The sequence below is a fragment of the Artibeus jamaicensis genome, unplaced genomic scaffold (assembly GCF_021234435.1).
Source record: "Artibeus jamaicensis isolate MK-2021 breed Jamaican fruit bat unplaced genomic scaffold, CSHL_Jam_final contig_685, whole genome shotgun sequence".
In the NCBI taxonomy this organism is placed as follows: Eukaryota; Metazoa; Chordata; class Mammalia; order Chiroptera; family Phyllostomidae; genus Artibeus; species Artibeus jamaicensis.
Window position 1 is genome coordinate 19,973,942 of NW_026521924.1, and position 26,059 is coordinate 20,000,000.

General features: G+C 41.8%; 1 protein-coding gene across 1 annotated transcript in view; it reads left to right on the plus strand.

The window, feature by feature from the left end:
* The window catches only part of CTNNBL1 (catenin beta like 1), a 150,775-nt gene that overhangs the window by 68,789 nt on the left and 55,927 nt on the right, over positions 1-26,059 (plus strand). The window contains exons 8-11 of the mRNA XM_053671149.1: positions 2,680-2,752; positions 2,989-3,047; positions 4,486-4,634; positions 25,544-25,725. Of these exons, the coding sequence (XP_053527124.1) occupies positions 2,680-2,752; positions 2,989-3,047; positions 4,486-4,634; positions 25,544-25,725 (463 nt within the window). The remainder of the gene's footprint in view (positions 1-2,679; positions 2,753-2,988; positions 3,048-4,485; positions 4,635-25,543; positions 25,726-26,059) is intronic.

The following is a 26,059-nucleotide window of genomic DNA, read 5'->3' on the forward strand; positions in this document are numbered from 1 at the left end:
ATTTACATCTTAACAGTTTAGTGCCCTTTGAAAAAACAATACACATGAATTTTAAAAATGTATGTTTATTTCATTCTTAAATACAGTTACTTACTTGAGATCTGCACAGCTTTTAAACCCTTGCAGTCAGGCTGAACAACACCACCCGCTTTCTTATTTCACACAGTTCTTTTCATCACAGCAACCACCAAAACCCAACTTCACAAAAATAGGCTGTCATAAAAAGAGATGTACTTGGAGCTGGTGGTTAATGCAGGGTTCAACAAATGTCAAATGTCACTGTACTTTCCTTGGCGATTGAAAGTATCCTATGGTGCCCCTGTGAATTCAATATGACACCTCGGGTACTTCGGCATGCAGCTGGGAGCTGCAGGCTTTGTGCACGTCACACAGGTCGTGCGTGCTTATTAGCCAAACCGAGGTACGCCCTTTTGTAATGTGACCGTGTCACCTGGTAAAATTAATTTTAACTCAGTGCCATAATTTCATGCCATAACGACAGACAGCGTTCCTGTCAAATTGCCGTCATGTCCAATTCTTTGTCTTGCATATAGCAGGTGCCCCATAAATATTTTCTGTTGTTTTTTTTCTTAAGAGAAAATTTATCTCCTGTCTTGAGACAGGAGTTTATAAAAATTAAAGAAAAAACATGGGAGACATTGGAACCATGGAGAGGCTATTGCTCTAGTGGCTTGATTCTTTTGGATTCTTTCAGTTAAGTGTATCTTGTTTTAAATAAGAACCCTGACCCTGGAAAAACATGTACGTTGGTGTGGCTTAAATATTTTATTTTATTTTTAATTATTTATTTATTTTTAGAGAGGGTAAGGGAGGGAGAAAGAGAGGGAGAGGAACATCAGTATGTGGTTGCCTTTTGTTTGTGTCCCCACTGGAGATCTGGCCCGCAACCCAGGCATGTGCCCTGACTGGGAATCGAACCGCAACCCTTTGGTTTACAGGCCAGCACTCAGTCCACTGAGCCACACCAGCCAGGGCTGGCTTAAGTCTTTTAAAATGGCAATACTTGTAACTTAAGTAACTTGAGTAAGTAATTTTATTAACAAACTCTCGATTCTGGTGCAAATGCTCACCCCCTGACTTTTCACTTCTGTGTTTTGATGTTTATAAACCTGTTTTTCTTAAAGTACACATGCACAGATTGCATCTAAACCCTGGTTCTTATACTGAATTTCTTAAAACAAGGCTGCAAGCTTCGCCAGGGAGCATACCTTGCAGTCAGCACACGTAAGACCTTGCATTTACAGATCTTTTAATCCAAGATGGGTCATACCTGGTCAGCCTCCTGAAACCAGGAACCCTGTGGGTGCACTTAGGCTTGACGGGGGAGACGTGCCCAGAAAACTGAAAAGAGGCTGCCGTTGCTTCGTCAGGGGCCACTCTTCCTTCTTAAGTACAAAATCAATGTCCAAACAGAACTGTGAATGGCGCTAAGGTGATGGAAGTGTTGGTGTCAAGATAAACACTTCCCCTGTCCTTTCCAGAAATAGAATTTATTTGTCATTTCAAAAAACCTGGCTAGGTAGCAAGGCTGCTGCTGATTAACACTTGTCCGTGTTCCTGCATTTTAAGAGTCAAGGGTACAGTAAATAAAAACACATTGATGAGGCTTGCTCCTCTCTGCACCTTTATCCAAAGGGCATCGTTAATGGTGAGAGATTTGAGTCCAGCCACTGAAGCAACGATGCGGGCGGCCATGAGAGAGAGTCTCTGCTGTAGATGAGTCCCCTTGAAACTCCACATAGCAGACCGTGCAGCAGGGAAAGAATTGTGGGTAGTAATTTGGGTGTTAAAATATTAACACATTTCTGCATATTTAATATGGTTTCCTTTTAAAATAGTAGGCAGATTATGGCGCACAAGCAGATAGGTTTATGATTTCAAATTAAATTTTAAACATTAAAAAATCAAAGGCACTACTTTGTTATAAATACACTCAACTAATCTAAATAAGAACTTGCTTTCTTTTCAACTTTTCTAATGTGTCAGCTAATTTACAGCCTAATTTTGTGAGTATAACTTGTGAACAAAGCTTCATGATGAATTTTAGTCTTAAAAGTTCAAAAATTTCACCCTGGCTGCTGTGGCTCAGTGGATTGAGCACCGGCCTGCAAACCAAAGGGTCGCCAGTTCAACTCCCAGTCAGGGTACATGCCTCGGTTGTGGGCCAAGTCCCCCAGTAGGGGGCACACGAGAGGCAACCACACATAGATGTTTCTCTCCCTCTCTTTCTCCCTCCCTCCCCCTATGTCTAAAAATAAAATAAAAATTTTTTTTAAAAGTTAAAAAATTTCAAATCATTCATCTAGTTTGCATTCGAGTATATACGATGTGCTAAGCAGTAGTCTCTAGGCTCTCAAATTGGGGAATCTGGGAAGGCTTCACAGAGGAGGTGACATCATACGTCCTCTGTGAGAGGAGGGCCTTAGGAACGTGAGAGCCGTTGCGTTCATCTGCTATTTATAGTTTTGCTATGTAATACTTGAGTCTTGTCTCTTGAGATCAGAGGCAGATTTTTTTTTTTTTTACCCCTAACCGGGTTTTTCTCTTTCTAACTTCTGCTTCTCTAAGTCAGATCCTGGTATTTGTGAAAAAATTCATCCTGGGGAGGGAAACAGGGCCCCACAATGTTTTTTCCTCATCTCTCCTGTTTCCTCCCAGGCGAAGATGCCTTTCGATGCCAACAAACTGTACTGTAGCGAGGTGCTGGCCATATTACTCCAGGACAACGACGGTGAGGCTCCCTCTCCGTGTTGGTATTCCGTTCGGGCGGCAGCCAGGCTTGTTTCAGATCATGACAGCAAGCTCTCTTGCCTTTGGCATCCCCCTGCTCGTCCTCCCGCTCTCCGTGCAGCTTTTGTACTCTGTCAAGCTGTATTGATTTTGTTTGCTGATGTATCAGTGTTAGACGGCTGTAAAATCTGACAGTTAGCTTCATTTTTTTCCTTCCTCTATTTTTTCCCCTTTTAGAAAACAGGGAATTGCTTGGGGAGCTGGACGGAATCGATGTGCTTCTTCAGCAGTTATCCGTGAGTAATTCTTATGCTTCCTGTCTGCCACGAAGATACATGGGCTGCCTTAAATGGGAGGTGGGGCTGGGAATTGTGGGCAGGAATAAGCCACATGCTCCAAGGCCTGCGGAGTACGTTGTTCGGTTTGAGGTTACAGAGGTGGCACATGACTTGCCTCCTTTTCCTAGTCATTCGTGTTTGGTGACCAGATAGCATTGTGTTTCAGGCAGGGGCTTGCTTGGTCCTTTGGTATTTATCAATCCAAAAGAGGTGCGCTTCCTGCGCAAGGGCCTGTTCGGAGCCATGGACACCAAGTTATTTTCAGTTGACCCACTTCCAAGATTATTCACTTCCTTTCCTTCCAGTCTGCCACTAAAATGGAGTCTTTGTATTTTCCAAACAAGTTCAAGGACGGCAAGTTCCACTGCAGAGGGATGGAGGTCACGGAGGAGGGTAGGGAAGGAGTGGTACTGGAGGCTAGAATGAGAAATTGGAAATCGCCATTTGTTCATTGTGAGAAGTGTAAATGTGGTTGGAATGTTGTTCTGCTGGCATTCTGAAAATACTGTTAAGATTTCTAACAAATCTGATCTGTGCTATTCCAAAATCAGGACTGAAAATAGCTCGATTTGGATAAAATTCTGAGAGTGTTGGGAGTGACGGAGATGTCAGTTTGCATACAGCTTCCATCGTGGTGCCAGCAGCCCGGGTGGCTCGGCCCCCGCCCCACAAAACAGAGCTTTGAAACGTGAATCTGGTTTCGATTCTGGGAAAGTGCTTAGTCCTGTTCCTGCAGGATTATTGATCATTTTGTAGTGGACTGTAAGGGCACGCGTACACTGTTAAAAGGCTTCCCTCTAACATGCCGCACATACCTCTGGCAGAGACAAGGCTTTTGCTTTAAGCTCTTCCCATGACTTGGAGCCACAACCGCTGCGGGAGGCAGTTCGGTAGCCCTGATGGTTAGAACACTCTTCCTCCTGCGGAGGTGGGATTTACCCTTCTGGGTCTCAGTGGGCTTTTCGGAGGCGAAGAAACAGATGTGGCTGGGTCGGGTAAGCGGAGGGCTGTGGGGGTAACGGGCAAAGTTGTTTCTGGACTTGGTGGTTTCGTAGGTGTTCACCATACTCATTCAGGTGTACACGTCCTTCATGGAGGTCTCTACACCTGTGTTACAGTTCACAGTAAGTTTGTTTTTAAAACATCTGCCTCCTTGGAACTCTCAGCCTTTCATGGACCCGGTGGTCAGTTGAGTGTTTTGGTTTTTTGCATAAACTGGTAGCTGTTTATTCAATACCGTTTCTGTATGGAAACTAATGAGAATTTTGTTTGGTAAGCTTTTGTTCCCACCGCCGTGGGGTTATCGTGACAGGCAGGCTTTGGAGGTTGTTGAGTGTTGGCTGATGAAAAGACATTCTCTCATGGCTCTGTGCTTTCTGTTGTCTTTGCCTGACAGGTGTTTAAAAGACACAATCCCAGCACTGCCGAGGAGCAGGAGATGATGGAGAATTTGTTTGATTCGCTCTGTTCCTGCCTAATGCTCAGTTCCAACCGGGAGCGCTTCCTGAAGGGCGAGGGCCTGCAGCTGATGAATCTCATGCTCAGGTGCGTTCTCACCTCCTCGCTCTCCATTGTTTTTTTGCCTGGGTTCAAGAACATGTAGTTCCAGTCCTTCATTCCCTGAGAGTCCTAGATACAGAAAACCATATAGTCTTCAGGGGTATGTGTGGTCTTTTCTAAAGTGAGTGGGTGAACAAAAGTGTCTCCCGCTTTGTTTGTGCCCTATCGTGTCCTTTGGTGAGATGACCACTGCATTGAGGGACGTGTCATTTTCTCCTTCTCTTAGTGTGTTGGTTTTGGGAAACCTTAAACTTCTAAACATATCCTATGTTAATTTCTAAACTTAGCCCAATTTTTTGTATCCCACATAGACCTGTCTCTATGGCATGTTTGTCTATATATTTTTTTTAATTTTAACTTTTTCATTGATTATGCCATTACATTTGTTCTATTCCCCCCTCCACCCTGCATGCCCCTCCCCCACCATTTCCCCCTTTAGTTCATGAACACGTGTCTCAAATTCTTTAGATTTTGTATTTCCCCTACTATTCTTACCCTCCCCCTATCTATTTTCTATCTACTGTCTATGCTACTTATTTTCTGTACCTTCTCCCCCCTTCTCCTCCTCCCACTCCCCTGTTGCTAACCCTCCTTGAGATCTTCATTTCTATGATTCACTCCTGATCCAGCTGTCCTCTTAGTTTGCTTTTGTTTTAGGTGTGGTTGTTAATAACTGTGAGTTTGCTGTCCTTTCACTGTTCAACTTTTTTATCTTCTTTTTCTTAGGTAAGTCCCTTTAACATTTCATATAATAAGGGCTTGGTGATGATGAACTCCTTGAATTTGGTCTTATCTGAGAAGCACTTTATCTGTTCTTCCATTTTAAATGAAAACTTTGCTGGATAGAGCAATCTTGGTTGTAGGTCTTTGGTTTTCATGACTTGGAATACCTCTTTCCAGCCCCAGTTTGTCTATACTTTATTGAAAGAATATCAGTCATGTTTTTATTTATATGTAATTTTCAATATACCTTAACCTTGGTAATGAATTATGCACATGCTGTGTGCCCAGCATAGCAGATATGAAAATGTACGTGACATTCTAGAACTTCTCTTTGTAGTGCCTGTCTTGTATGTCTTATTATTTATGTTCTGATTTCTTAAAGTATTTAAAGTGGATATCATGTTAATATATTTCACAGAATCCTAAGGCTGGAAGTAAACGGGAGGTATCTTATATTCATAACACTTTTGAAAAATTTGGGTAGGAGGGAGAGTAGAGAGATGGAGGTGGGGGAAGGGTGGTGACCAGGATGTGGTGTAGCGTCAAGAACGGTTTTCTAGAGGGAGGGCGACCAGGTCACGTTTGCACGGTTGGAAGACTCTAGTCATTACTGAATTATTCTTTATGAAATTGAGCCAGAGTCTGTTGTCCTAAAACTTCTACTCCAATACACTGCAAACTGTCAAGCTATTTCTTTGACAAAATATTTTTACAAGTTGAATATATATCTATTAAATGCAATGTAGAATATAGGCATTCAAAACTGCCGTTAAAACACTGGTCAGATACTATTACCAGCCTAATACGACCCAACTTTGGGTGTATATTTCCAGTCTTTTCTTTTTTCTGTAACTGTTTTCTTGTTTTTAACAGCTTTTCAGGCCTGCCCACACCTATAATTTTCTGCACTGCCTCCTTTTCCACTCAGCATGCCGTTTCCCATCCTGCAGCATCTTCCTCCTGAGAGTTTTGATAGCTGCACGAGGGCCTCAGGGAATGCAGCCCACCTGGCATTCTCCTGTTGTTGGTACTGAGGCCGCCTCTGGTGTTTTCCTATTATAGCAAATTCTACAGTGACCGTTGCTTTTGTTTATAATGTATTAAGGTATATGTTTCTAAAATATGAGGCCTGTCCAGAATGTATCCAGCCATGTTATGTGAAAAACAGGGACATGTATTGAAGATACAACATACAAGAAACGTTGTACATAGGACAAGGACGCCTCGGTCCCCTTCAAAGTAGGCACTTTGAGACCTCACACAGTTCTCCCAGTCTTCATCAGCTGCCCTGTTAAATTTTCCTGAATCTCATTGACAATCTGAAATCTCTTCCCTTTCAAAGGTGATTCTGGTTTTGGGAAAAGCCAGAAGTCTCAGGGTGTCAAATCTGGGCTTCAGCGGGTCTGAGTGACCTGGGTGATTTGATGTTTCACCCAAAAATTGTGCATAAGACGAGATGCATGAGCGGGCACATTGTCGTTATGAAGCTGCCAGTCACCCGTTGTCCATAGCTGTGGGCTTCTGAATCACCTGAATAGTTTCTATGGAGGAATGTTCAAGCTTAGCGCAAACTTTGATGCAGATCGTTGCTGTACTTGCTCAGTCATTTTGAATGTGATGGCCACACAGTGCACACGCTCACTCAATGCTGTCTGCTGCCCTGCTGACTAGTACAGTGTGGCTGAATCCACTGAATGCATGTGCATTCCAGTCCACTCTCCTTGGCTGCCAGGTTACATGGGTGTCACACAAATCACTCTCATTATATTAACAGTGATTGGACTTTTTCTGGAAAAACCTTGTATCTTCTCTTTAAAGGCTTGTATAGGGCCGGAGGCCCAGTAGAACTCTTCGTTTGTCCAGTGCATATCTGACCTTAAATTGATCAAAAATCTTCCCTTATGGAATTGCTGTAAAATTTATTCAGAGGCCTATATCATTCAGGTGATTTTGCTAGCTTTATTCTCTTGAGTCTTTTGTTTGCTTATCTCCTTTACCCTTCTAATTGCCTGTCCTTTGTTGAAATGACCAACCTTCTCTCAAACAAATAGCAAATAAAGAAGATGCATTTGGCTTCCTGGGTCTTCTAACCTTAAAACTGCACTCTGCAGGGACTTTAGTTTCCTAAGCTTCTTAAAGGTCTGAGCTGCCAGTGTCTTTGGATGGCTGAGTGCAAATATGAAGTGATGTATTCCTGTAGCATATGGTTGGGTAACGTGCAGCAGTGGGGAGCTGAATAAAGAACCAGAAATAGGGATTATGCAAACAAGAATGCTGAGATTCTGGGAGCCTAATTAAAAAAGAAGCTCCGAAAGACTTAGAAACTACCTCTAGGATCTCCTAGATTTTCATTTTTGAATGCTGAAGTTACTGTTAGATTAATTCTTTTGCATTAATTAGCTATATTAGCAGATTCAGCATTTCCTTTTTTCTCTTTCTCATGCTCTTTGTTCTATGTTATTTTGTTATTTTTCTTCTCTGGACTCCCAAATGGGAAGTTTAATTGGGAGGGAATTTCTTTTGGTGCTAGATTCGTCTTTTCCTGATCTTCTAGCAAGAACCACCAGGTTGCTCTCCATTGCAGAGAGCGTATTCAAGGATGGAAGCTGGGACACTAGAAGTTCAGGAACATTTCTGTGGTTCCATTGCCCTGAATGCTGGTTTTTACTAAGATTCAGGCATTCATCCAATAGTCATGAATGTGCCCCTGGAAAGGTGGCAGCACAGAACAGCATGGAAATGATGCAGGCACTCTGGGGGCCTGGGGACCCAAGGGTTTGCAACCCACGTGGATTCTGGTCTTTATGCAGGAAAGAATTCAAATATGAGCCAGTGTAGGGTTTAAAGTGAAAGTGTACAGGTGAAGCAGTGAGACGCAGGGTGGGCTGCTCCTCAGACAGAGCGGTCCTTCCCTAATGGGATTGATTCACTTCTTTTATGGAGGCTTGTTAAATCGAGGGGTAGGGCATTCGATACAAGAGGAGGAATATTCAGGATCTTTCCGTGGAAAGGGATGGAGACTTCTTGGGGAGACCTGTCAGCCATTTTGGTTTTTCACAGGGGCTCTTTATCATGAGGGCAAGGGGTGTGTCATTTAGTATGTTAATATATTACAATGATTATAAAATGAGGCCACTGTTTACTGCAAGGTGAAATTAGTCGCCGTGTTGGATCGAGTTGATCTCTGCCGGTTCTAAGCCATAAATCCTTTGGGGGTTGGATGACTCTCTCTCAGAAGGTTCCTGTAGCCCTTATCAGCTGTGGAGTTTCTCCGCATCCCTGTCTCGGAAGAAGGGTCGTGCAGTCGAGGAGAATGCAGGTTTGGAACATAGCTCTTCCACTTACTGGTTCTGGATATTTGCTGAATTACTCTAGTCTTTCTGATCTCTGACTCAGTTTTTTCATCTGAAAAATGGGAGTAACAGTGCCAAAGTTGCAGGGGTTTGTGGGACTTACATTACATGTAAAGGGTGTGGAATAATACTGTAGCTTCTAAAACACTGATGCAGTACTATGTTAACTTGCCATGTTAAGTGTTAGGCTTATCCAGAGATGAAGAAGACAGGATCCCTCCCTTCACAAAACTCAATAGCGAGTGAGGGAGGCTGACATTAAATAACTGTAATATAGTTTAATTTCTTAACTATTAAAGAGAACAGTGAGCTCTGGCTGATGTGACTCAGTGGGTTGAGTGCCAGCCTGTGAACCAAAGGATCACTGGTTCGATTCCCAGGCACGGCACATGCCTGGGTTGTAGGCCAGGTCCCTGGTGGGGGATGCGTGAGAGGCAACCACTCATTGATGTTTCTGTCCCTCTCTTTCTTCCCTCCCTTCTCCTCTCTCTAAAAGTAAAAGATAAAAGTAAAAAAGATTATATTTATTTATTTTTAGAGAGAGGGGAAAGGAGGGAAGAGAAGAACATGGATGCAAGAGAGAAACATCAATTAGCTTCTTCTTGCACACCCTTCAACCAGGGACCTGGCCCATAACCCAGGCATGTGCCATGACTGGGAATCGAACCGATGACCCTTGGTTTTACAGGCTGGCACTCAACCCACTGAGCTACACCAGCTAGGGAGAGATGTGTAGTTTTATATTTTATAGTAGCCATGGGTATTAATTAACTTTAATAATATATTTTATTTAACTCACTGTATTAAAAAATCATCATTTTTACATGCAAGCAGTTGAAGTACATAATTTATATTTAGATTTCTTAAAATTTATAGTTGCAAAAGTAGATTTCCATACCCAGGTTTCTCCAAACATACTTCAATGTTTTGCAATAACTGAATCACATGTCAATTTTTTAATTTAAATTTAAATTTAGCTGTTTAGTGTCATTATTCACATTTCAGATGCTCAATAGCTACATGTGGCTTAGTGGCTACCATCTTGAACATCCATATGTACAGGGATAGATTTGACCACTCCCCAAAGTTCACTTGATCTCTTGTGCAGTTAGTTCCTACCAGCCTACCTCTAGCCCCAGGCAACCACATCATTCTAAAACTTCATATGTATAGAATTACACAGTATGTGTTTTGTTTAGCTTATTTCGTTCAACAGATAGTTTTTGAGACTCATTCATTTTGCATGTGTCAGTAGTTTCTTTTTCATGCTTAATAGCATTCCATTATATTTCTGCATTCCAGTATATTACTTTATTTATTAAACAGTTGATCGTCATTTAGGTTGTTTTCAGTGTAAGTTTATTATTAGAAACGACCAAGTTGTTTTTGAAAGTGATTGTATTGTTTTATATTTCTCTCAGCAAGTCATGAGAATTCTGATTGCTTATATCCCCTGCAACACTTGTTACTGTCACTTTAATTTTAGCCATTGGCATGAATGTGTATTCATGTAGTTTTAATTTGATGTTGAACATTTTTCCATATACATGTTGACCTTTCTTTTGCTAAAATCAAACTTATTCTATTCTAAATAAACTTTGTCTTTTTTTTTTTTTTTTTGCCAGGGAAGACTGAAATTTATTTTTATTTTTATTATGCTTTATTGGGTATGCTACTTTTGTCTTTTTTTATTCAGGTTATTTTATTGAGTTTGAAGTGTGGTTTATTCTAGATATAAGTTTTTGTCAAGTCTAGGCTTTGGACATATTTTTTCCTAGTCCGTGGCTTGCCTTTTCATGCTTTAGCAGTGTCTTTTAAAGAGCATAAGTTTGGCTTTGATGAAGTCTCATTTACCACGTTCACAGCCACCATGGGCTGCATGCAGCCTGCAGGGCCACAGCTTGGATACCCCTGGGGCCAGGTGAGAGGGGCTGACAACCTCCTCCTTTAGGCCGGCTTACAGGGCCTGTCCCATCATCTGTTGTCCTTGCTTGAGGCATGATGCTGTCTCTGGAACTGTGTTCCTTCTTTCAGGGCTGTACTGTGCAACTAGGTATATGAAAGATCAGAGGTCCAAACCGCATTAGCATTATTATCTGCAATATGCTGGGGGAGGAAGGGTCTCTCTGGGGCCAGAGTCCCAGCCCAGGTTTGCCCCTTACTAGGTATGCAGGGCTTTCCGCCCTGGTGACCTTCAGTACTGGGCATATCGTTCCTGCTCTGCTCGTGCCTGACTGCCTGCTACAGTTTTATTATTTTTGCATATAGATGCCAGTTCCAGTATCACTTATTGCAGTGTTCCATTACAATGCCTAGTTACTTTGTTTTTCCATATAAATTTTAGAATCAGCCTGTCAATTTCTAGAAAAATCCTGCTGGGATTTTTTATTTGGATTGAATTGAATCTAGAAGTTATTTTGGGAAGAATGGACATCTTTGCAATAATGGTTTCCAGTCCATGAACATGTTATATTTCTTCATTTATTTCAGTTTTTTAATTCCTTTTATCAATGTTCTAGTTTTTCTTAAGATAATTTGATATTTTATATTTTTCTGGAAATTTGTCATCATACAAACTTTCAAGTTTATTGATATCAGTTGTCCTTGTATTAATTCTTTCCATATATTTATTTCATTTCTTCTTTTTTCACTTTCTGTATTTTATGTCCCTTTAAACATTTCTAATGTTCTATATTTAAATTCCTCTGCTTTTTTCCTCAGTCAGATTTGTTACAAGTGATTGGGACTGTTTGTGCTTTTGGTTTGGTGTTGCATCTGTGTACATTTCGCCTTCTTGGGCTTTTTGTCTACTTTCCAATTATTGTGTTTCCCTTTTTCTAAATTTCTGAGTTGAACATTTAATGCATTTCAAAATAATTCTCTTATTTAATTTATTTTTAATAGTTTATTTTTTTACTGTATTTTTCCATCACCATTTACTCCCTTAAACCCTCTTCCACCTCCCCTCTCACCCCTGCAGTCACCACAGCCTTGTCTGTGTCCACGAGTTGTTTTTCTTCTTTGCTCAATCTCGCCACTCCCCACCCCCACCCTCACCCCCAGGTAAGGTTAGAAATGTTCTCTTAAAATTGCTTAGCTTCATCACATATTTCCAAGGGGTTAAGTCTTGTTATGTTAATACATTAACAGAAAATATAAGCTGAAAAATACCTACTTTTCTGAATTTGAGACTTTGTAGTCTTGTAGATGGTTATTTTTTCCAAGTATTTCATGGTCACTTGAATAGGATTTGTGTTCCTAGTGTATAAAGTGCTATAAGTATCTCCTGTATCAGTTTTGTAAATATATTTAGCTTTTCTGAATCTATCTTTTTTTTCTTTTTTGGTCAAATTCTGAAGAAGGCATATATCTCTATGACTGTGGAGTTTTTTCCTACTTCTTGCTTGTTATATTTGAACTTGTTTATTCAGCAAGAAAATGCTCGTTTTATTTTAATCTTTAGTTGTCTTTTTCTATATAAATAGTCCTTTTATTGCATGTAATAAACTGTTGAATTCTTGTATAATTTTGTGTTTACTATTATGTCCTCGCCCATCCTTTTGTCTTCACGAATATGCACGTCCTCTTGTGCAGGGACCACGCTCATCTGCCCTGTATCCTTCCAGTTGTAGTACTTGTGCTGCCGAATCAAGGACTCCCATCGTTCTCTCTTTAGCTCTTCATGTCACTTTATACTATACGTGACTCTTAGTAAGAGCATATTGTTTTTTATTTGGTTTTTTAGTCCACTGTGAGAGTTTGTCTTCAAGTAGATGAATTTAATGTATTTGTTTTTAGTTTAATGACTCTTATGCTTTGTCCTTTTCTTGTCAGTTTATTTTGTTCTAATGATTTTTTTGTTGGTTTTATTTTGTTTGTCTTGTATTTTGGTTCTATCCTCATTTTCCTTCTTTTGTGGAAATAAGGAAATTATTCTTTCCATTTCTTTCTGGTAGTGACATTGATTTTTAAAATTACTTTGGTTTTCCTTTCCTACGAAATTGGAAGTGGTACCACATCACTTCAGGATGTGAGCTCTGCCTGACTCTCCTATGGTCATCTCTTCTCATCTTCCTTTCCACACGGTCACATTCTACCCCCCAAACCACACTATTTTAGATTCCTTAAGCACCTCATTATTTCCTCTGGGTGGCTCACCCTCGATGTGTAGGCTTAACTTCTTTAAAAAAACTTTATGTTTTTAGAGAGGAGGGAAGGGAGGGAGAAAGAGAGGAAGAGAAACATATGTGTGCGAGAGAAACATCGATCTGTTGCCGCACACAGGGCTCCAGCCAGGGTCTGCACCCCAGGCATGTGCCCTGACCAGGAATCAAACCAGGGACCTTTTGGTTAGCAGGTGGGCGCTCAATCCACTGAGCTACACCAGCCAGGGCTAGGCTTAACTTCTTTAAGAAGCCTCGGCCAGTATGTCACTTCCCCTAACCCTATACTTATACCACTGCCACCCCTAAATTTTTAGGATTACATTCTAGCACCTTTTGCTTATCTCTGTAGAAGCACTTACACACTGTGTGGTAAACATCTGTTTGTCTCTGGCTGTCCTATATGACTCTTGAGAGCAGAGATCAGGTTTTCTTCCTCTTTGTACCTCAAGACCTAGCAACAGATACACACTAGGCTCCCAGTAAACATTTTCTAAGTGAATGGGAAAAATCTGAAAAACATTTTTGCTGTTTAGAATCATTGGGTCATAGAATTTCTGGTAAATCTTACAGGTAGAGCCAAAGAATGAGGAGTGACTTATTAAAGGCCATGAAGGTGAGAGAGCTCTGTCTCCTGTCTGAAGGTGTTTAGTCCTATGTTTTCTCAATTTTTTTCATGCATGAACAACATGGAACAGGCCAAAAAGGACTGTGATCCTCAAAGCTCTTGGGGAGGCCGGGCTCAGCTGTGGTCCTGGGCTCCCCGCCCTGGTTGGCACGTGCCCCACGAGGCTGCAGAGCAGAAGCCAGCACGGTGTCCACACCACAGTTTAGCTCCCTTCGTGACACTCTTACCTCTCTGCCTCTGTGAGCCTTCTAGTTACATAGGGTTATGGTTTAGGTTTTCATTTCTTACAACCTTTCTGCTCAAGGTTCAGAGAAGCCCTCCATGCAGATTTCTGGTCTCTCAGCTTTTGTTTACGGGGCCTGGTCTGTTTGGAAGTCTGATACCTCTGTGCTTACTGCACAGCCCTTCCCCTGTTTACCCTCCCACCCAGGGGTGAGTTTTGTTGTCAGGTGACGTTTTCATTCCTGTGTGAAGAGCGTCTGGATTTCACAGTGCTTGACAGAATCAATAAGGGGGATGAAAGCTATTGTTATTTTCTCTCTCTGCCAAAGGACAAATGAAGACATTTTGGAAAAGTAGAAAAGATGGTTGAAGTGATATTTGAAAATGGAACTCATGCTGTGAAAAAAGCAGCAGGTACCCATCCTAGGGTATAGGAACCTCCAAAAAGGGAATTTCTTCGACGACTGTAGTGTTTCAATAAAGAGAAAAGATGAAGTGAGAGTGGGAGGCGCAGAACCTCTTGGACAGTGTAGGACCATATACGGAAAGAGAGAGAACCAGTTTCCATTGGAGAGAATGTTGCTCCCTGTGTGTCAGGGAGGTTGACCTCATTCTTTTGATTTGAGAGTCAAGAGTTAGGGTACAAGAGAGGATGTCCGCACGGCCCATGGCTAGCAGCAGAACAGTTAAGGTATGAATATGAACCAAGTGGGTAGTGAGAGCAAAATAAAATTTAAGAAAGTCACAATTTATTGTGCAGTTTAACAGTGATTAGATGAAGAGGGTACAATTTACAGAAACAAGACTAGATTACTCTTATACAATAGTGGTCATTTTAGAATTTAGCAGGAAGTAAGGTCAAGCTATCCAAACGCCCGCATTGTCCTCTGGATTGAGAGAGGTTTGCCATTTCCACGTTCTTGGTTACAGATGTCTCTCTTTGATAAGATGGCTGCTACAAATAGGAGATTCCAGTATATCAAGTTTAATTATAGCCTGTATTCCAAATCATTTGCTTCGTGCCACCACAAAACACTTTTTATTGTTCTTTAAGGAACAGCAGAGCCAGTGGGAGACAGAAGAATTACATTGTCAGTTTCCTTGAAAATGTTGACATGAAGCTTATTACTTCTGTCGTAAAACCCTGTTGCAGTTAGAAAGAGAGAGACCACCGCAGCCCCAAGGGATATGTACCAACACAGTTTGGGATTATACAGCAGAAATACAGTGAACCCATCTCGGTTATTAACTGTACAGGCACAAAGAGAGAGAGAGAGAAGGGTACACAGACACATGTATTTCAGGAACCACCCTTTTTTTACTTCTCTGATGGTTTTCAGTAAGACATCCTTCAGTCTGAAGGAAAGTGTCTGACAAAGGGAACAAACGAAACAGCCATGGCATACCACCTGCAAGGTAAGTCTTTGCAGCCCAGTTCCGGGCTGTGAGCTTGCACCAAAACATACATCAGTAGGCAGTCCAGCCTGGGGGATTTTTTTAACCTTGAAATTTCATTCTCTTGGATTTTATCTTGTTAATAGTGGTTTTGTCCATAATGAACATATATGAATGTGCAAACCCGATTGCAGTTTTATTCTTGTGGTCCTTTACAGAGTTGGTTGTTGTTATTATTTTTAAGAGCCACCTTTTCTTCTGATATTCAGTCTCCAGGACTCTACTGCAAAAGCAAAATAATACCGTCAGCTGTGCTTCCCGATGGGGCTGTATACAGTTTGTGCCCCGAGCTGCACACACAGATCTTGTTTGTTGTTTGTCCAACAAGCGTTTCCTTTCTCCACTCACTGAGTGTTGCTGTTCTCTCTTAGACGGGTAGTAGGAGTTTGCACCTTTTCTCAAGGCACCAGAAACATACTTCCAAAAACACAAAATAATCCTTCTACCAGCCCTACAGGCTAGAGTCCCCTCTTCATCATTGGGAAGGAAAGTGCTCTGGCTGGGAAGGCAGGTTGAACTGAGCAAGACAACACGGCAGGACCCGGTGTAGGACCTGCGTGAGCCCTTCCGTCAGACTCCAGGGCTGGCCATCTTTTCAGTGTTAAATCGCACATGTTTTAAGTCTGTAATTTGATGAGTTTTATAATATTTTTTATTATTTCATGTTTATTTTTTAGGGGACTTATTTAGCTCTTTCCCTTTGCTTTTCTAGTGGTTGTTTCAAGGCTGACAGTATGTGCCTCTAGCTTATTAGCACAGTCTGTCTTCATGTGGTAGTGCAGCATTTCACATAACACGTAAGAACCTCATTTCTCCCCCCTGGTCTTGCTGCCACGGTTGTCGTTCATTTGACCTCTGTGTGTGTTATAAATCCTGCTCCCTGTTATTTTGTTTGTTTGTCTAAGTGGTCAGGTAACTCTTAAAGGTTTTTTTTTTAAGTAAGATAAAAGCCTTTTATGTTTACCTAGATGTTTGCCATGGCCGGTGCTCCCCACGCCTGTGCACACCCAGACTTCCGTCCGTGAGCGGTTGCCTTCCTCCCGAGTGACTCCCTTCCAAGCTTCCTGTGTGCTGGTCTGTTAGCGCGACCTGTGTCCGCTCGTCTGGGTCCGCAGAAGTGTTCGCCGTCACCTGTGAAAGGCTGCACGCAGCCTTCTAGGTTCGCAGGGCTCTTCTCTCCCCGTAGTGTGGTCTCGGAGCTACTGCGCTGTCGTCTGAAGTGCCTGCTGTGATGACCAGCCTGCCGTTGTTCTTGCAGACGTTCTTCCAAATGCAGGGTGGCCCCTATTTTCTGGGTGTTTTTGGAATTTTCTCCGTATCATTGATTTTGAATAGTTTATACCTAGTGTGGTTCTCTTCATGTTTCTTGTGTTTGGGGCTTATTACTGAGCTTCTTGGATCCGTAGGTTTATAGTTGTCATCAAATATGGAATATTCTCAGATTTACGCAAACTTTCTGCCCCCCCATCCTCCTTTCAGGAAATTCAGTTTCATGTATATTGGGCGGTTTGAAATTGTCCAGCCACAGCTCATGGGTGATCCATTCACTTTCTTTTCAGTCTTTTTTTTTTCCTTTCTGCGTTTTATTTTAGATAGTTTCTATTGTGTTTTCAGACTCACTCTTTTCTTCTGCAGTATTTAATCTGCAGTTAATCTCACCCAGTGTATTTTTCATTAGACATCATATTTTTCTTTTCTAGATGTTCATTGTGGGTCTTTTTATATCTAACCGGCTTCTAGTTAACATGTTGAAGCTTTTCTCTATCTTTTAAAACATATCATATATGGTCATAATAACTGTCTTAGTTCTTGTCATCTGTCATCCGTGTTATTTTTACTGATGATTTTTCTCCTCTTTATGGGTAATCCTTTTTCTTCCTCTTTGAATGCCTCTTAGCTTTTTACTGAAATTCAGATATTATGAATTTTACCTTATTGGATGTTGAATTTTTTTTGGGGGGTGTCCTTACAAATATTGTTGAACTTTGTTCTAGGATGTAGTTTGATTACTTTGAAAGAGTTTTGTGCCTTTTGAGGCTTACTTTTAAGTGCTGGTAGGTGGGACTAGACTAGCTTTGAGTCTGTGGCTCCTTTTGCCCCATTACTGAAGCAACACTATCAGGACTCTGCCAGGTGAACTGCGTTCACAAGGTGTTCCCACCGCAGCTGGTGGGAACACAGAGTATTTCTGGTCCTCAGTGAGCTGTAGGGATTGTTTCCCCTTCTTCTTTCACATGGTTCCTTTCTGCAGCCGTGGTTAGTTTCCTCATATGTATGTTCTTTATTATTATATTTTACTGTTGATGCTATTACGGTTGTTGCTGCTTTTCCCCCCTTTGCCCTCCTCCATCCACCCCCCCCCCTGGCTCCCCCCGTACTGTTGTTTCTGTCCGTGGTTCACGATACGTGTTCTTCCCACGTGCCTGCTCTAATCCGCACTCAACGGAAGACTCAGCGGGGACCCTCCGTGCAGCTCTCGGTCCTGGTGCTCTGCGCCGTGGATCCAGCCGCACGGGTCTCCCTGGACTCCCCAGTGCATCTCCACCCTCCTCTGAAGCCTGGTCGCTCTTCAGAGCAGGGTGACTGAGCTCCTCGCATGTGTTTCCCTCTCTGGGATCCCTGTAGTGTGCTACACAATGTCAGTTATCTGAAAACCACTGTTTTGTACACTATGTTTTGTCCTTTCGTTTGTTTGTTTTAGGCTTGGAGGGCGGTATAAATCCACTAGGCCCAAAGTGGAAGTCCAGCAGTATATTGCATACTCCTAAAAATACTTCCTAAACTACATTTTCTTACTACTTATTGCTGGTGGGTGGCATTGCAACTAACTTTTGTGTATCAGTTCTTTATTAAGCAACTTTGCTATGTAACATGCCGGTCACATTTTATTGTGATAACTACCTCTACATCTGAAGGACTTTCAGTAACAAATATTTATCTTTTACTCCTGGTACACCCATCACCGGCCATCTGAAGCTCTGCACCATACCTGATTTTGGGATTCAGGCCGAAGGAGCAGTGCTGAATGGGACATGCCTCCCATGGGGGGTAGAAAAGGCTGAATGATTCGATAAGTCTTAAAACGTCTCCTCTAAAAACACACATAATACTTACAGTCATGTTTTATTGACTATAAAAAGTTACATGACCGAGCCTGATGTCTGCAGTGGGAGGAGGGATGTATAGCAGTGATTTGTTTGAGCTGGCTCGTGTTGGCTCCTGAGAGCTGGTTGTACAGCTCTCTTTCCAGCACTGTGTTTAGTGACGTGAGCTGTGGTGGGACTGTTTACACCATGTAAATTGGCACACAGCACATCAGCCCTTTTTTCTTAGAAAGCTAGTTAAACTTGTAGTAGCAAACCATACGTATATGCCTCTTTTAGGTAGTAGAAGTTAATAGTTGGGAGCAGGATTATTTTTTTCACATTTCATTTTAATAATTTGTTAATTTGTGTGTGCATATGTTCAAATTTTACTAGCTCTGACCTCTAGTGCAGTATTGAACAGGAGTACCGGTAATGGGCAAACTAGTCTTTCCCAGGGAGTGCATTTTACCATGAAGTATATATAATATTTGCATTGAGTTTTTTGAGATAGCATTTATCAGATTAAGAAAATTTTTTTCTTATGTCACAGATTTGATCATTCATTTTATCAAATGCTTGTCCTACATTATTATTAAGATGTTTTTAAGTGAAAATTGCATTAATGGATTTTCTGCCGTTGAACTGACCTTGTATTCCTGGGATAAGCCCTTCTTTTTATATGTTTGTAGGATTCCATATTTTATTTACGAATTTCATATCTATATGTATGATATTGCCTTGTAATTCTTTCTCGGAAAGGTTTTGGTATTAGAGGTTTTGTTTGTTTGTTTGATAGCTTTATTAAACAAAGTTGAAGTGTTTCTTATTTTTCTATTTTCTGTAGGAGTTTGGGTTAAAATTGGAATTATTTCCCTCCTGACTATTTGGTAGAACTTAATAGTGAATTTTCTTTGAGAGAAGATTTTTAACTACTGATTCTGGTTTTTGAGTGGTTATAGTCCCATTTAGATTTTCTCTTTTATTTTTCTTGAGACAGTTGGGGAAATATATATTCCTAGGAATTTGTCCATCTCACCTGTTTCCCAGGCTTTAGGCATAAAATTATCCCTTATGTCCTGTTGTTCTTCGTATCCACACTGTAGTTTCCCTCCTTCTATTCATTTTTATTTTAATGTATTTGTTTCTTTTTTCCCCTTGATCACTCTTGGTAGAGATTTTTCAGTTTTATAGGTCTTTTCAAAGAACCAGATTTGGGCTTGTTGGTCCCTTTTATGAGGGATTAGCAGCTAAGGCCCGTGGGCCAAATCTGACTGAGGCCTGTTTTCTATGGCCAGGAGACCAGGAGCGGCCTTTATATCTTACAAGTGTTTTTATTTATACGTGGGGCGGGCAGATGTAGGTTTACAGCCGTGAGTACTCAAAACAGTTCATTCTTGTATTATTGCTTAGTAATTATTGTATTGTTTATTTTCATTACAACTAGAAACCTACTTTTGCACACCCCCATGTATATGTACATATAGTGTGTGTGTGTGTGTGTGTGTGTGTGTTCACACACGCAAAGAAAAAGACGCCACAGAGACCACATGTGGCCTGTGAAGCCTGAAACACTTTCCGTCTGGCCCTTTACGTAAACATCGCTGACCCGCGCTCTCTGGAGTTTTGATCACCGGTTGTTTGTCGCGCTTCCTGGCAGCCCAGCCGCACCGTTCTGAGTGCCCTCTCTGCAGGTCTAGCCCACCCTGGTGCCGGAAACCAAAATTTTAACCTCTGTTTTTTTATACATTGTTTTGTTTCCGAGCATAGGTAGTCAAGTAGTTGTTGGTACCATTGTTTGTGAAACATGGATGCGAATAGAAATGGAAAATTCAAAAAGCGTGTCTAGCAACACGAAGACCACCATCGTTCTGTTCTACTGATGGAGTGCCCCTTAGCGTCTCCCGGAACTCCTGCGTTCGTTGGCACTGTGGTCTGAGAGCGACTATGAACTTGGTCATGCTGGTCTGCCTAATTTGTAGAAATGCTGGATCCTAGAAAGTGATCTTATAATTTGGAAGCTAGAAAGAAAGTGAACTTTATTGTTTACTTTGTACTGCAAGCAAAACTGGTCTCACATACCCTACTCAGGTTTCTAGCCAGGATTAGTTTATGGCTCACAGTGTCTTTCGATAGAGTGCCTGTCACATTTTTCTCCTTCCTCAGTCTCTTTTGGCCGGGCAGGGAATGACCTGACTTTTCCTTGTTTTGAATAAGTTTCCTCCAGGGTTCCATCTCTCTCTTGTACCTACTTTCTCTACCCTCTTGCAGTAGTTTTCTTCATACCATTGATTCATGGTTACTTCCTATAGATTTAATGATTCTTCCACATTTCTCCATTTTTAATCTCATTTCTGGACTTCAGACGCGTAAGTCTAAGTTGGGCGTTACTGCTGTGTCTCACAGGCACCTTGGGTTCAGTACGAACTCAAACCTTTTCACTCCTAGTTTGCTGCTACCTTGCCTTTTTTACCAGTCTCTCTGCCCTTCATAGATCTTCTCTCTTTCTTCTGCTTCTCTGTACCCCCTCGCCCCCGATACTGTCCATCCCACTGTGGCAAGTGTGATCTTTCTAGTGCGTGGGATGAGTGGGCTCTCTGCTTTGGCACTGCCCCTCTTACCCTCTCTTGTAGCGCTACCCAGCGTCACTTCCTGAATGTTCCTCGTGTCTTCGCATGAGCCACTGTTCCCTTCTGCTTGAAACACCCCCTCCCTTTTTGCTTGTACAGGAAAGACCTTCAGTGAATCTTGGTTCATGCATCATGTCCTTGTGAGGCCTCCCCAACTCAGACAGGGTCGGCCCCCCTTCCCATGTTCACAATCTACTTTTTATAACCTCCACATGGCATAGTGTGTGGCTATTCTCAGTCTATCCATTTTCTGCATACACGTCCCCCCTGTGAACTGGGCTCCTCAGAAGCGTGAGCTGTGCCTGTCTCTGCCTCCTCACCTTAATATCTGGCACCTGTTAGGTACCTCATAAATATTTGATGAAACAACAAGTGAACAGAAAATTACACTCCGAATGCATGTTTATTGCAAAAATGTTTTCGTATAATAAAGAATAAGCTAATTAAAGCAAGAATGGAAACTTACCATCCCCCCCCATCAGAAGGTTCACTTCAGCAGAATAGGGAGCAGAGACGCCCAGTCATTTTCCACAGTCACCCACTTTTATGGAGGCTTTAAGGACCCTCACGTCGGTCCTGGCGTGATCGACAATCCGATGAACCCAGACAAGACTAAGATAAACTACTTGTCCTGCAGTAGAATAAATATTTCAAATGATGTCAGCCCAAGAAAGTCAGCTATTGATTGCTAAAAGCCTGAATTTAAGCCCGATGAATATTCCAAAGTTCACCTCCATGTGGCTTGCCTAAATGGTGATCAATACGCAATTACTGCCCCCCTTTAAACGCATCTTACACTGCCTACCTGAAGAAGGGTTTTACTTTTAAACCTTTTGTTTGTTGAATTTGCTTAGGCAAGAAAAAAAGACTCGGCTAAACCAGAGTTCTCTGGCTGCAGGATTTTCAACAAGTGCATGGTTTTTGTGTTCGGTTGGAATGCGTGCTGCATGGGAACTGAAGGCTCCTGTTATGTGGCCGTCATTCATTCCAAGACACTTTTTCCTGAGTATCTAAACAGTGAGGATATATTTATCTCAGTTCCCTAATTTCTGTTCACGTGATTATCTGCCCTAGGCATACCTCTGTAAATCCAAGTTTATAAAGTAGGTTGCTTAAATCCAGCAGAAGTAAAAGCAAGTATATATTTTCTATCTAGTTTCCTGTTAGAATTTTATGTTGCAGAAACCTTTCCTGTTGAATTTGGAGCCTTATTTACCCTGCCCCTGATATTTAAGACTTTATGTCTCATAAATACGCCTTTTTTATACCACCACCACCATAGTCAGAGCCCTTTGTCATTTTTCCCTTACACTGTTGTCACTGTCCTCCCTACCCAGAGCTCTATGACCCTTCATCACAGCGCTGCCAGACTGAGCTGTCTGAAGTGTACCCATCTAGCACCCTCCTTTCCTTAAACACTGCATGGCGTCTTGACATCTGTGGCCTGGAGTCCAGGTCACCTGGCAGCCCGTCTAGGGCCGGCCGCAGCCTGTCCTTGCCCGCCTCTCAGCTGTCTTCCACCGCCAGTCTCAAAACGACTTCTCTTCTCTGCCTGGCGGATCTTTCTTTAGACGCAGCTCAGATATCACCTTCCACTTGACACCTACACTGACTTCCCTGGGATAAAGTTAATTATCTCTACTTCTCACCTCCTCCGTCTTCATTCTCACTGCTTCAAGCTTTTGAAGTTTGTTATTTACTTGTCCTTCAGTTGCTTGAAGACAGGGAGCCTGTGGTTCTTCCCAGCTCATGTAGAGCGTGTTGCAGGAAGACGGGCTCAGAAGTGGCCTTTTTTTTTTTTAAACTTAGTAGCTGGATTGAAAGTCATATGTGAGTATCGGTGGATCGTTTGATCGATCCCACAGCAAGGGGACCAGGGTAGGAATATCCACAATACATCCTTGGTGTTGGAGGGCGGCACCAAGTGGGCTGACCAGCGGTCTCCGTTTACCCAGAACTGAGGGATTTCCTAGGATGTGCTACTTTCAGTGCTAAAAATGAAACCGTCTCAGGTAAACAGGGATGGTCGTGCACCGCGCAGTACTGTTGGCCAGCTTCGTACCCACTCTCCTTCCCGTCACTCCCTGGGCCCCGATCCTGGCCGGCTAGTCGGACCCAGGACCACATGCCTTGTCGTTGTTAGCACTTGAATAGTGCAGCGTTTTAATAGTGTTCCCTCCACAAAACGCCGTTCAAAAGGATGTTTCTGATTCTCTTTCTTCAGCTTTCATGTAGGAAATTGGATGAAGGGCTTTGGTTTATGTTATCACCACCTTTTTAAAAAAACGTTTTATTTATTTTTAGAGAGAGGGAAAGGGAGGAGAAAGAGAGGAGAGTAACATCAATATAACGGCTGGTTGCCTCCCCACTTTCTTGGTCAGCCTTGCCCTTCCATCGCCTGACAGTCACCTCACTCTGTCTATTAGTTCTCCCCTTTTTTTTATCTTTAGTCTCTTCTGACTTCATGAAATCCTAAATATATGATTAAATATATATGATTAAATATATGATTAAATCCTAAATATATGATTAAATTGTCCATATTATTAAAAATAATAATTTTAACCTCTTAGCCTGGCTTTTTTCTCAAGCTGATAGATTTTCTTGTCCAAGATTTGCTGATGAGTAGCCTGTACTCAACCCCTTCCTTTCTCACCTTGCCTTTCAAATAGTTACATATGTATCTGTCTTTTCCCCGACTCCCCCAAATCCATATATTCTCTCTGTCTCTCTCGAGTAACTAACACGTAATAGTCTCAGAACAAACATGCTGAACTGTATCTTCTTAACTCCTAGAATCAGTTCTTTAGTTGGAGGCCTTATTGTGTCCTACAAGACTAGGAGGCACGGCCTTCGACATAGCCCTCGTTTCTGTCTCGGATCTAAGCCAAACACTGCTCCGGGGCCTGCTTCAAACATGCCAGCCGTTTGTCTGTTTCTTGATCATGCCAGCTCATTTTCACCTCAGAGCCCCTGTACTTGGCTCTTCCCTCTGCTTTTAATGTTTTGCCCCTAAAATGTACATCCATCTCACCCAGCTCTCAATACAAATGTTACCCCTAAAGAGGCCTTCCTCAGTTACCTAACCTATTCTCCCCAGTCATTCTTTCACACTGCTTTGTTTCCATGACCCTTAACCACTATCAAGTATCTTGATTTTCCATGTGTCTCCTGCAGTTACAATTAAGCTCCATAAGAACTGAGACTTGGTATGTCCTGTTCACAAGACTTATTTATTTATTTATTTATTTATTTATTTTCTCTTCTTAAGACGTATTTATTAAATACTTCGTAGATTAAATAATGCGTAGGGGGGCTATATACTGACTTTCACTTTTCCCTGATTATTTCGTGTTTAGTCTACCTGAATAGATTAAATGGTTTTGAAAGCAGAAGACAGGTCTTCAGTTTTGTTTTTCTGTTTTGCCCACCACAATACCAAGTGCTCAGTAAACACTGAACATTGGCTCGGGTGGCTGACTCAGCAGCTGTACTAAAAATGTGGGCTGACCGACTTGCTCCGCTCTGCCTCATAGCGTGTTAAAGAAGACAGTGTAAGGTTACAGAAAATGATACTCCTTTCAGAAGTATCTTCAAGAGTAGTAGCCAGTGGCAGGATTATTCTGTGACCTATGGATTCAAGAGAGAAAATCTCCTTTGTGTTTTCTTGAAAATAGTTTATCTTTTCTAATTCTAAAAGTATTGAGCATTCATTCTGGAAAAATGAAAAACACTGAAAAGTAGAAAAAAGGAATAATAAGACGCAGAAAAAGCATTTGACAAAAATCCAACACCTTTCATGATGAAAAATACTTAAACTAGGAATAGAAGGGAACTTCTCCACCCTTTGATATAAAGCATCTAAAAAAATCTACAGCTAATATCATACTTAATGGTGGAAGACTAAATGTTTTACCCTGAGATCAGCAACAAGACAAGGATGTTCATCTTCACCATTTCCATTCAGGTTTTTTAAAAGATTTTATTTATTTATTTTTAGAGAAAGGGGAAAGGAGGGAGAAAGAGAGGGAGAGAAACATCAATGTGTGGTTGCCTCTCATGTGCCCCTTACTAGGGCCCTGGCCTGCAACCCAGGCATGTGCCTGGACTGGGACTCAAACCAGTGACCCTTTGGTTCGCAGGCCAGTGCTCAGTCCACTGAGCCACACCAGCCAGGGCCAATTGTGCATTTTTTAATGGCTGAATTGCATGGTATGTGAATTATATATTGATAAAGCTGTTAGAAAGAAAGACAAAGGAATAATAGGCAATCCATAATTACTCCACCTCGAAATAACCCATATAAGCAATTTGATCCATTTTTTGCCAGTTTTAATGCATATTTTTTATATAATTGAGGTAATGGCTTCATATAGAATTTTGAATGTATTATCTTTTGTGTTTATCATTCTGACCTTGAGGAGTTGTTCATATTATTACAAACTCTCCTAATTTTTCACAAGTGTTAGTAGTCCATGTAGGTATACCATAATGTAATCATTTTCTCATTGGTGGATATTTAAATTGTTTTTTTCTTTATTTTTTTCATTATAGTAAGTACTGTCATAAATACACTTTTTAAAAAAGGCTAGAACATCCCTATGAAATGCCTTATCTGAAACTTCTTTTGTTCCCAGAGAAAAGAAGATCTCGAGGAGCAGCGCCCTGAAGGTGCTGGACCATGCCATGATTGGCCCCGAGGGCACAGACAACTGCCATAAGTTTGTCGACATTCTTGGCTTACGAACCATCTTTCCCCTCTTTATGAAATCTCCCAGGAAGATCAAGAAAGTGGGGACCACTGAGAAGGAACATGAAGGTAGGATTCACTGGGACACTCAGGCTGATTTAGGTGCCTTGGGAGAAATGACAGAAATGAGAGCAACCCTGAAAAACTCGGCTCTGCGTTGGGGGACTAGACTCTTACGCTGAGGAGTGCTACCTTTTCCTTTCCTACCTTTTATTCTCTGCACGTGGAAAAGCAACCCAGAGCCTCCGGATCACTGATGGCCTTTGTTGCCTGGCTCTCTGCTTGTGTGAATCCTAGTGGCTCCATTTCTCTCTGGCCTGTTAATACGTCTGTGCATGAGGGTTTTGTTTTCTTCACTGTAATTTGTGGCAAGGTGTCTCTCTGATGGAAGACCCTTTTGAAA